This window comes from Theobroma cacao, chromosome 4, assembly GCF_000208745.1.
Source record: "Theobroma cacao cultivar B97-61/B2 chromosome 4, Criollo_cocoa_genome_V2, whole genome shotgun sequence".
Lineage (NCBI taxonomy): Eukaryota > Viridiplantae > Streptophyta > Magnoliopsida > Malvales > Malvaceae > Theobroma > Theobroma cacao.
Window position 1 is genome coordinate 24,518,790 of NC_030853.1, and position 11,850 is coordinate 24,530,639.

At 33.5% G+C, this 11,850-nt stretch overlaps 2 protein-coding genes across 2 annotated transcripts; one reads left to right on the plus strand and one right to left on the minus strand.

Annotated features, from left to right (window-relative positions):
• LOC18602453 (probable transcription factor PosF21) lies at window positions 2,338-7,807 on the plus strand. The gene is made up of 4 exons (XM_007033841.2): window positions 2,338-3,495; window positions 4,324-4,456; window positions 4,616-4,700; window positions 7,205-7,807. The coding sequence occupies exons 1-4, from the start codon at window positions 2,840-2,842 to the stop codon at window positions 7,567-7,569; spliced, it is 1,239 nt and encodes a 412-aa protein (XP_007033903.2). The 5' UTR covers window positions 2,338-2,839; the 3' UTR covers window positions 7,570-7,807.
• On the minus strand, window positions 10,090-10,697 carry LOC18602454 (putative lipid-transfer protein DIR1). The gene has a single exon (XM_018118818.1). The coding sequence runs from the start codon at window positions 10,659-10,661 to the stop codon at window positions 10,353-10,355; it is 309 nt and encodes a 102-aa protein (XP_017974307.1). The 5' UTR covers window positions 10,662-10,697; the 3' UTR covers window positions 10,090-10,352.

Consider the following 11,850-nt stretch of genomic DNA (forward strand, 5'->3'; position numbering starts at 1 on the left):
ATGACCTACACCAAGTACCTCTAAGGGGGAGACAAGTAGGGTAACTAATGACAACGAGGACGTTACCAAATTGGGTGGAGGAAAATATCACTCTAAGCTTTTCAAAAGAAATAGGTAAGGGACTTCAATCACACATCAGACAAGTAAAGAGATCTTGAAAAATTTATGAAGTAAAGTATTTCATTAACACATCAAATAGATAAGGAGAGCTTATAAATATGAATATTGTACATACTATTAAGTTATTTTATAGAAAAGAGTAATGGTCTCGTGACACCTGTGCCCTTCACGTGTGTGCATATATATATATATATGCATGCACATGTTCAAGTGACATTCTCTCTTATTTATGGATTTAGACAAATAATGTTAAAGTGAGTATGATTTCTCTATTTATTCTCTTCATCTTTGTCTTGTAATTTAGACAAATAATATTAAATTATTTTAAAATTTTATTTAAATGTTTATGTGATTTATTTTTACGATTAGCTTTTACTTTATTAGAGTTGTACTTTTTTTCTTTCCATACTTTATGAATGCATCATATTGAAACAATTATTTATTAAATAGGCCATATGATACGATAAGCTCTTTTAATTAAAATTTAAAAGATTGTCATAATTTGAAATGGTTAAACTTGTTTAGTGTGGAATCAAATGAACTTATGGATTTCACCATTAGTTAAGTATGAAAATACAGTGACTCACAGTAAAGACGATCAATACCTTCTTGTCTCATATTTATATTGAAAAAAAAAACTTTTGGCTGTTCTGAAAGATGTTGAAACAAACTCAAATACACCTACATGCCGTGTCTGAATTTTGTTATCAGATTGTGTCATAAATTGCTTGCATTACTAATGCTAGATACTCATGATGCTTATAAATTTAGGGTTGACCAAACAATCGGTTCAATCTATTCAATGTGTCATAATAGAAAATCAAATTAAATGAAATTTGATGATAGATTCACTTATAATTTTATTATTATTTTAATACTTATAACAAGTGGTTGCATTTAAGATATCATAAAAAATCCATTGTGATCGATTACAGATCTAGTAATTTTATATACAACATGATAATATGACACGTAGATAACGTAAAGTTAAATGGGGTTGGGTTTAGGGTAATCGTGTTTTGTGTCTTAAGCAAATCAAATCTGTTAAATTTATTTAAGACTCGTTAATTAATCGCATTGTCAATGATCTACATAATCCGTGATCCGTTTATTGCTCATTTAATTAATCATGTAACTGTGTCTATATAACATGCTTGATGATGGTGATGGTGGATTTTATTATACTTGATGGATATTGTTGATTTATTATAATTGTTTTTATAGTTATCAATTTTAAATTTAAATAATGAAGTTATATTTCATTTGTCATTGTATGCATTTCTAATTTAATCATGTTTAAAATTTTAATCGTTTTATTTATTTGAAAGAGTTATAAATCATGTCGTTTCATATACAATTTAATTTGAACTGTTTAACAAGCATGTTAAGTGTATCGTGTAATGTTATACATTTAATAAACATATCCATATTTAAGATTTTGACACGTTTTATTATTCACATTTATTCATTTATCTATTAATTTACTATATTTATATAACACGATTTTAACGTGTCAAAGCGGATTGCCAAGATTGCTAGATGTAATTGATTATAACATTTTCCTATTTAACTCTTATAAGCTAACACGGATTGTCAGAATTGTTAGATGTAATTGATTGTAACATTGTCGTAATTAACTCTTATAATGATCATTGCTGGATATGGTTACTATATGAAGATTGTGGAGAGATATTTAGAATGATAAGATCTCTATTGTACAGAAAAGAATAAATAAACGAACAACTATATATAAAAATAAATCAATAAAAATATAATATTAAAAATATTTATCTTTAATTACTAGAATATAATTGCAAGAATTCATCTAGTATATATTTAATTAAAGAAAATCCAATAATATAATAATTTATTGAGCACTAAGTAATTTTGATCAATAATGAAACCGAGACAAAAATTCGGAAAAATATCATCCGAACGGTTCCCGAAGGATCACACTCATACCTACACTTAAACACACCCAAACAATTCCCAATTTCCTTCAGTCATACTCAGCAACCAGCCCGCGCTTATCTACTTCAATATCCAAACTCTGGCTTATAGTTAACGCCTGTTTACAATTTTCCCGCACAAACAACATTGTACATCAGGACAGCCAAGCCATTAATTGCTTTGTCCAGGACATTTCCTGTCCGAAATGTACAACCCGTTGAAGCAAATTTTCAGACAGTAGAGAAATATAAAACTGGCAGAAACAAATCAAGTGTAAGATGCTGTCTCAGATCTCTCATTCTCTAGAAAATTGTTTGCTTTTGTCTTTTATTTATTTTTCGTTAAAGCCCTTTCATTACCCCCCATGTGATATCCTTCATTCGATTCCCATTCTCCTTTATGTAAAAAGCCTGTCCTCGATTCCTCTCCTTCCCTTCCTTTGCTTTTCTCTTTTCTGAGTGATTTTCCTTTCATTTTTTCTCCTTTATTAATTTTGAAGATCTAGTGTTAGATATTTTGTGCCTGAAAAACCTTTGTTTTTAATCTCTTCTTCCTTTTGCTGTTGTTTCCATTGTCTTCACCAAATTCTCAGTCTGTTTTTACGTTATTCGTTTGTAATTGCCGTGGCCGTTTGTTTTTACACCTTTTTTTTTTAGTGATAGATCTTTGCTCTGCTAGGGTTTTATTTCTGCTCCCGGTTTTTACTTCAAAAGTATTCAGATATTATACTCTAATTAGGGCTTTTTTGGGCTTTTTTTGGTTTCCTGAAATGGAAAAAGATAAAACTCCGGGCTTACCGCCACCGTCGGGTCGGTTTTCGGGATTTTCATCTGGCGGAAACGCTCCAAACACTTTCAATGTGAAATCGGAAACGGGTAGTTTCGGTCAAACTTCGGAACCGAATCGTTTTAGTCACGATGTTAGCAAAATGCCTGATAATCCACCAAAGAATTTGGGTCACCGCCGTGCCCATTCCGAAATCCTTACTCTTCCTGATGATATTAGCTTCGATAGTGATCTCGGCGTCGTGGGGGCAGCCGATGGGCCTTCGTACTCGGACGAAACAGAGGAGGATTTATTGTCTATGTATCTTGATATGGATAAGTTCAATTCTTCTTCTGCCACCTCAGCATTCCAGGTTGGGGAGTCGTCGGTGGCTGCTCCAGCTGCTGCTCCGGTGCCTGCGGTGGGTGTGGGAGTAGGGACGGGGATGTTGGCTGGGGAAAATGTGAGTGTAGGTGTTGGGTCTTCAGAGAAGCCTAGAGTTAGGCACCAACATAGCCAGTCGATGGATGGGTCGACGAGTATTAAACCAGAAATGCTTATGTCTGGTTCAGAAGAGGTTTCACCTGCTGATTCTAAGAAAGCTATTTCCGCTGCTAAGCTTGCTGAGCTTGCTCTTATTGATCCCAAGCGCGCTAAGAGGTATTCTTTTTTTATTATTATTATTATTTTATCTTTTTTCATTTCAAATTCTTGGTTGTGCTGAATAGCTGAATTCAATTTTATAGTCATAACGTTTTAACTATGAATTCAGTCAAAAGTCTCAGAGTAGGTCTGTGGTTTTTGGCAGTAAGTAGGTAGGGTTTTCATTTGTTTCCTATAATTGATTTAATTAATGAAGAAAAGTTTCCTCTATATGAGTTTGGTCATCGTGACTGAATATAGAGTTATATGGGTGTGTTATGCGTCATTGAAGGAACCATGCTCCACGTCTATGTTACTCAGATTGAGGGGTGAGTGTCAGAAAATGATATGTGTCCAACATGGATGCATTCAATTTTTGTAAGATTTTTCATATATTTGGAGCGCTGGACCTCCATGCCCGTGTCTGTCATATATGTGTCGGACACGTGTGCTTTAAGGAAAACACGTGTGCTTTAAGGAAAATGAAGAGTTGTGGCAACATAGCTCCATGCAATGTTGTGAGTTGATTTTTTTTTTTCAGCTTAAATCCAAGCATTAAGCCTTTTGGTCTCAGGTTGAGACTAGTTTCATAACGATGTGATGGCAGAGAGACTATGGTACTAGGTTTTAACTTGAAACTAGTGCAATTGCCTATGTTATAGTTGAATGTTATCTTCCCATGTTAGTGTCTCTTGATAATTCTACTCTCACCTATTTTTTTCTCCTCTTTAAGGAGTATTACTCTTTCTATTGGATTTCATCTCTTACAGAACAGCAATGAATGTTGTTGCCCCGATATGTGTTTTTGTTTTGACATCACCTTTTCTTGTCCTCGCCATGTTATAGGATCTGGGCGAATAGGCAGTCTGCTGCAAGGTCAAAGGAAAGAAAGATGCGATATATAGCTGAGCTTGAACGGAAAGTACAGACGCTGCAGACAGAAGCAACATCACTCTCTGCCCAACTGACTCTATTACAGGTAGTTGCATCAGCTCAGCACTTTCTTCTTATGCATTAAATGGTTTCCCGTTTCAACTCTCAAGGGTTCTGTTGGTCATATATTTATTTATGTGTGTGTGTGCTTATATATTTAGATCTAATGATTCATTTGACTCATTTCATCATAACTTATGAGCAGAGAGACACCAATGGTCTGACCGCTGAAAATAGTGAATTGAAACTGCGCTTGCAAACTATGGAACAACAGGTTCACTTGCAAGATGGTGAGTAGCTCTTGAAAACTTTTCGTTAAATACCATTATCTTTGCTTTATTGCCCTTTCTTTCCTTTAATGGAAAGACATATTAAGGAATATATAATATGTTATGATAGTTTGAAAGATTTTAATGTGAGAATTTGATTGGATGGACACTTGGACAGAGATAATAGATTAGATTGCAGCTGCGATGAGTGGATGTGTGTTCTTTGTATATTCTTATCATTTTAGATATTTAATAGTAGGGAGACTGTGTGTATGGAGGGCAGCAGAGAGGTCTGCATGTCTTTCTTGTCATAAGCTGAGGTGTGGTTTGAGAGCTGAGATACTACCCATGTTTTGACAACTGGTAATTGTCTTATGATCATTATATCCTGATATGAATCTTATATTTTAGTAAAGAGATAGTATTGCGCGGAACTTCTTCTTTCTCCTAATCTTCCACTCATAAGAGTGCAATGCGATGCTTCTCAGGCTTGAAAATGCTTTTGAATCAACAAATTTTACCTTTAGCAAATAAAACATTTTGTGTAATAGAAAATGTAGTCTGATGATATGATTAAGAATGCTCTTAAAAGATATGCTAGGTTTGCATATGTACCTAAGTTGTTGTTTGGAGTCAACTGTGATTACGTGTAGGAAATAATATGATTGAATTGATATAACCCTTGCTTTTTATTTTTAAACATGAAAAGGTTCATTACTGATGACAATTATAAGTAAATAATTGTTTATTGGGATTAGTTTCATCTGCACCTTCTTACATGGTTTTGATGCCTATATTAGTGATATTACACTAGCAAGGTTTACTAGTAAGGATTTTTAATGCTACTGTTGAGCTATAGTTTTGGGTCTGAAGAAAGAAAAGGATAACTAATGAGCTATGGCTTGCTGTTGTGGTTGATGAGATAAGAAGTGATTAATTCTTTGACATTCCTAAGTAGTTGGGTTCTCCCTGATTTTGATGTTGTTATTGGACCTTCAAAGATGGAATTTAATGGTTTGTATGTGATGTCTCTGCGCAACTTATGTAATATCAAACTTAAACAAAGAAAAATATATTTTGAAGGATTCTAGGACTCCTAATTGTAATTCGAGTTGCATTTTTGGAAGCAGACATATTTATTGTAACCTTTTCTAGACCCCTAGTTGCATTGAATGTGGTATGTATTGGTTCATGGTACCAGTGTCAAGATATGGCATATTTGCAGTTTGATGCCATTTTTATTTTATCAAAGTTTTGTTGCATACATATAGCAGAAGTGAGAGATAATTGATGTTTTATGACAATAGGTTTGTACAAAATGACACTTGAGAGGAGTGGTACTTGAGAGCTAGTCAATTAAAGATCATAATTTGTTTAAATGCAAATTTGGTGCTAACTTTTATTTTCTATTTGTAGAGAAAATAATTATCCTTCATGCAGCTTTTATACAAATTATCATTCTTTTTGCTTGAGATTCTATGTTAAGTGTTTTGTCTCTATGGGTTGTGGATGCTTTTTGCAGTTGGGAACAGATGACATAGCTGATTTTGGATGTGAGTATCTATGTATATATTAGTTAATGGATCAACTATATGATCTCATTCTGTTCCACATGAATTTCACCTGAAGGCATTACTTTTAGAGGGAGATAAAATATCAGTTTATGTTGAAATTGCACTTAGGGTGTACTTGAGTGAGCTGAGTTGAAAAAAGTGCAAAGCTCAAGCTTGACTATAAGCTTAAGGCTCGAAGCTTGGCTTGAGCTTGACTGAGTTTCATTGTTCAAATTTGAGCTCTGCTAAAAGTTCGAAAAACTCTAGCTTGACTTTATAAGGCTCAATAAAAGTTGATGAGAGAAATACTTACCTTGTTTCTTATGGATTCGAGCTTGAGCTCTAACAATTCAAGTATGATAATGAGTTAAAAGAGTATTTCTTGAGTTGAGAACCTGAGTAGCTTGCAAATACCCCAATTACACTAGCTTCCCTAGATATTCATATTATAACTGATCTCATGGTAGCTTGTCAAAGCTGTGCATCTTGTGAACTGCTTGTAAATATGCATTTTACTTACAGCACATCAGATACCTCTGCTTGTTTAAATATGTTGCTCTGTCTTGAATTTTTGTATGTCTCAAAACACTGTTTTTTTTTTAAACACCTAATACTCTTATATTTTCTATATTCCAAATTTATTTATCATGATTTTTTTAAAAAAAATTTGGCATTAAAAAGCATAGCATATCAATTTCATTAAAAAATTTAAATTTTAATATAAAATATTCTAAAATCATTTCTTTTTCTTAAATTCTGTGAAGTCAAAGAGGATAGAAAATGGGACAGAGGGAGTATTTATTATTTCAATGTTATTGGATGGCTCTGAAAGTAGGTTTTCAACTCTTTGGCTTTCATATCAGTTAAGAATATAAATGCTTTTGCTTCTACCATAAGCACCTCATTTATGTTTGAGCTGCTTTTATTGTTTGCCCATATTAATGCTGTTTTGTTGTTTTTCTTATTTGATAGCATTAAATGATGCACTGAAAGAGGAAATCCAGCATCTGAAGGTGCTGACAGGTCAATCAATGCCAAATGGTGGACCAATGATGAACTTTACTTCTTTTGGAGCTAGCCAGCAGTACTACCCAAATAATCCTGCTATGCATACTCTTCTAACAGCACAGCAGTTCCAGCAACTTCAGATTAATTCGCAAAAGCATCAGCATCAGTTCCAGCAGCATCAACTGCATCAGCTTCAGCAGCAACAACTGCAACAGCAACAGGAGCAACCACAACAGCAAAGTGGGGAGATTAAAGCTAGAGGATCCATGCCTTCCCCCAGCCAGAAAGATGGTTCACCGGATGTCAGCTCAACCGCATCAAAGGATTGAGGAAGTAGCGGTCAATAGGGCTAGGGCTAGGTACTGATGGGGCCTTTGCCATTGTTCAAAGTTGCGATCCGTTTGTTAGATAGGACACATATTTCTTTCTTGTTTCATTTGTTCTTTTACATCTCCTTAGGGGTTTCTATATAGCATTCTTTTCTAGGTAGTTATGTTTTAAATTTAGTCGGAGATTGACCCTATGAGATATATAATATCATCCAGTATAGTTTAATCTTTTCTGGAATTGTCCAACTTTAATCCGTACGATTGCTTGTATAGCAAGCACAGCCATGAGCCACGCAGGTATCATTAGGTAGAAGGGCTGAGCAGTCAAAGCACTTACATATGTATGAGCTTGTCATGTGGGTTCTATTCTCCTGCGATGCGTTCGAAATTCCTAATATGAATGCCTCAGGTCAAACATGTTTTGTTTTTGCATATTGCAGCATTGCTTTGCAAAATCGTAAACGTAGGCCAGCCATGCAAGACTGGGATCCTTTTGAGAAGAGTTCATCTCCTGCGTCGCCATTAATGGTCTACGAAGTGCACCTGTAATATATTAAACATTATTGCATAGAGTTTCAAAAATAAAAGTAGACGTTGAACAACTCACAACTTCATCCACATGGAAAAAAAAAATGAAAATACAGTTACCACTCAACAGATATGTTGTATATTCTTTTCGTCTTGATTATTCTTATCCATTTTTTTTTCATTGTAGAATAATGTTCCAAAATGATTTTTTTTTTTTATTTTTAGACGCCTCATAAACTTCTTTTTCATATATAATTTACTTTTTTTTACAATAAATTTAAAGTTTAATCAGTAAAAAAGATAAAGACAGAAGAGAAAATTGTGAGAAATTACCTTTCTTGATAAAAATATTTTAAAAGTAACTATCAAAATAAATTTAACTGTTTTTAGTCATATTTAATCATGACTTGACGAAAATACCCTTTAAACTATTTCAAATAAATTAAATCATTCATCACAATTTTTCCTCATTTCTCCTCATTTGTGTTTCGGATTTCTCTCTCACCATCCCAATCTCTCAAATTTTATCGATTTCTCTGTTCGGCATCGTCTGCTATACTTCCGATTTCTCTCTCTCACGTTTTCAGATTTCTCTTTCTTACGCTTTCAAGACCAAACAATGGTTTTGACATGCTTGGATGGGTGGCTGTTTGGAAAATTCGATTTTTAGGTATTTTGGATAAAACTAAAATGATAAAAATAATCACAAATGTATAAAATACCTTTTAATTGAATCAATTCAGGACCTAGATATCAATAAACTCAAAATTTTGAAATTTATACATCTAGGTTTTCAAAGTAATTTTTTTTTTTTTTTAGTCAAAGTGGGTGTTTTAGATAAAAAAAAAATTTGTATTTTCATTTATGAAAACATGTTGAAACACTTTAATCTATGCCAAATTGTCAAAAAAAAAAAAACAAAAAAAAAGAAAAAAATTGAGAGGATTTGAAGTTTCACAGGTTTTTGTACATGGCTTGTCACAGGCTTTTATATATAGCGTGTCACACGCTAACCATGGCTTGTCACAGGCTTTTGTACATGGCGTGTAACACACTAACCATGGCTTGTCACAGGTTTTTGTACATGGCCTATCACACGCTAACCATGACTTATCACAGGTTTTTATACATGATGTGTCACATGTATTTGTACATGGCATGTCACACGCTAACTATGGCTTGTTACAAATTTTTGTACTTGACGTGTCACATGTTTTTGTACATGACATGTCACACGCTAATCATGGCTTGTCACAGGTTTTTGTACATAACGTGTTACAGATTTTTGTACATGACGTGTAACATGCTAACCATGGCTTGTTACAGATTTTTGTACATGGCGTGTAACATTATAACGTGTAACTTCATTAAGGGTAATTTTGTCTAACTTGATTAAAAATAGTTAAAACTATAAAGAGAGTCATTTTTTAAAATATCTTATCTTTAAAGATTACTTTTTAAAATGCCCCTAAAGAGAATTGATGATTTGAAGAAGTAATGGTGTAATCATAATGACTTCATTATATACAACTATTTAATCTCAATTAAATAGTTCATCAAGCTAATCATATTTGGTATAGTTTGATTTGGTTTAACTCTAAAGCTTGATTTCTTGGTCAGAGCATGGTGCCATTAATCTAGGACTTCAGATAATGAAAAGCAAGTGGGAGCTGCTGGACCCCTTTGCACCGCGTTACCAGCTTATTTATGACAAATCACTTTCTACCCACTGAGTCCCAACAAGGTGATTAGAATAGTAGGTAGGGATTCTCTCATTATATTTCTCTCTTCCAAACTGATCTATTTACTTGGAAGAAAACCTTAGCCTGCTTTTATGATATTTCTCTTTTGTCATTTCTTGTCTTCTGTTATTTGTGTTTCTTGATACATATGAAGAACCCCGGGGGAAGAATGAAGAGCCTTGGGTATGTCTTGTTCTTATAACAATAGCTAGACCAAGCTTAGATTGCTAGAGAAGAGATAGATAGGTAGATGGGTCAAGACAATTTCTTACATTATAGTGTAAAAGATTATTGATGAGAAATCTCAGGAAAAGTACATGATATTACAAGTACGTTATGATTATACAATACCAATGGAAACACACACACGACACGGTCGTACATCAGGAACAAAATAGAAAGGAAAAAGGAAACAAACAGGAAAAGGAAAAGGCCTAACTTCAACACAATTGATTACTTGAAGTCGAGCCTTATATGCATGTCTTTGTTTTTTCCAAGCATTAGGTTGACAGACTAGCAATTTGCGGGATGAGGAAGCTTGCACATGCTAGGAAGTTTCATGGCAAGGTTAGGGTCGATGCCAAGGGAAGGCAAAAGCTGGGAGTTCTTGTAGGAGCAAAGGCAGCGCATGTCAGCTTGGGAGAGAGCGGAGCAGCAAGTGGATGTTGGGGGAGGAGGGTTGGGAGGGGTCACAGCTGGCTTGCATGCCATCAAACCCGAAGCAGGCATGTTGCATATGGTTTGAGCATCTGCTAATATAGCAATATGAGCTACAACAACTAGTAGTGTCGCTATAGAAGCCAGGCTCTTGAATTTCTCCATTTTCAGAGACTTTGGAAGTTGGGAGGAGATAAGCTAGCCTAAGAGTATTATTTATAGGGGAATGAAGTGTAGTCCGTGATGATCCACCCTGTCGGTTTGCCATCATTCTCCCAGACTGTGCACTCACGGGGATGTGAACTTGTGGCAGAGAGAAAGCCTTTCTTTTGGACGCTGATCCCATTCCTGGACATCTCATCAAATCAAACATCCAAGTCAAATCCCAAATCCTACATGCCACTACTACCACGACAATTTCACTACCACTTATGGCTAATAGATTATTTTTATTTTAAAAAGTTCCCCTTCATATAGTCCTATATATATACATATATAAACCAAGTAACAATTGAGGTTAATTTTAAGCAAATTCGATAATAAACTCATCAATTTGTTTAATTTAATACACTCATCAATTGAGTGTACAATAATAATTTTTTTTAATTTTTTTGAAATAAATAAAAACCTGAAGGGAGTAAAATGAGTAAATGGCAATGAGAAATATATATATATATTTTTAAAACTTAATAAGTCCTTTTATTTGTATTATAATATATATGACTAAACGGTTTTTTTTTGGGTATAATATGACCATATGCTTATAAACATATTTGATTAAAATGAAAAATGTGGCATATATTGAAATACAGTTGTTCTTTATAAAAATAAAATCATGCATTTTGCATATTATCACAAATACTAATCTTTAATTTTTAGTTATTCAAGCATATTTTTATTTACTATTGTCTCTAGTCATATTTTGTAGCTTTTTGTTTTTCAGAAGTAGAAGATAAAAATGAAACAATACGAAACTTAACTTGTAAAATTAATGAATGATTATATCCTAAGCATGAAATATATAGTATCTCAGTATAATAATTTTTTATTGAAGTAATGAGATAATATACTTAATTATTCTTTTTTAAATATAAATTTTTGGATTTAACATAGAATTTTTTTTTTAAATAATACAGAGTACAAAAATATCATGTCCACTACTTTTTTGAGCAAAAATATATGCAATTTACGATCAAGCCAAATACCCTTTTCGTAATTATTTATAATGATGTTTTTATTAGATGAATTGGCATGCTAAATAAGTGACATGTCACCTCACAAGGTCATTACAAAAATTCATGTCTACCTTGAGACTCAAGCTTGCTCTCATTGGGCAATTGCTGAAATACTGTAA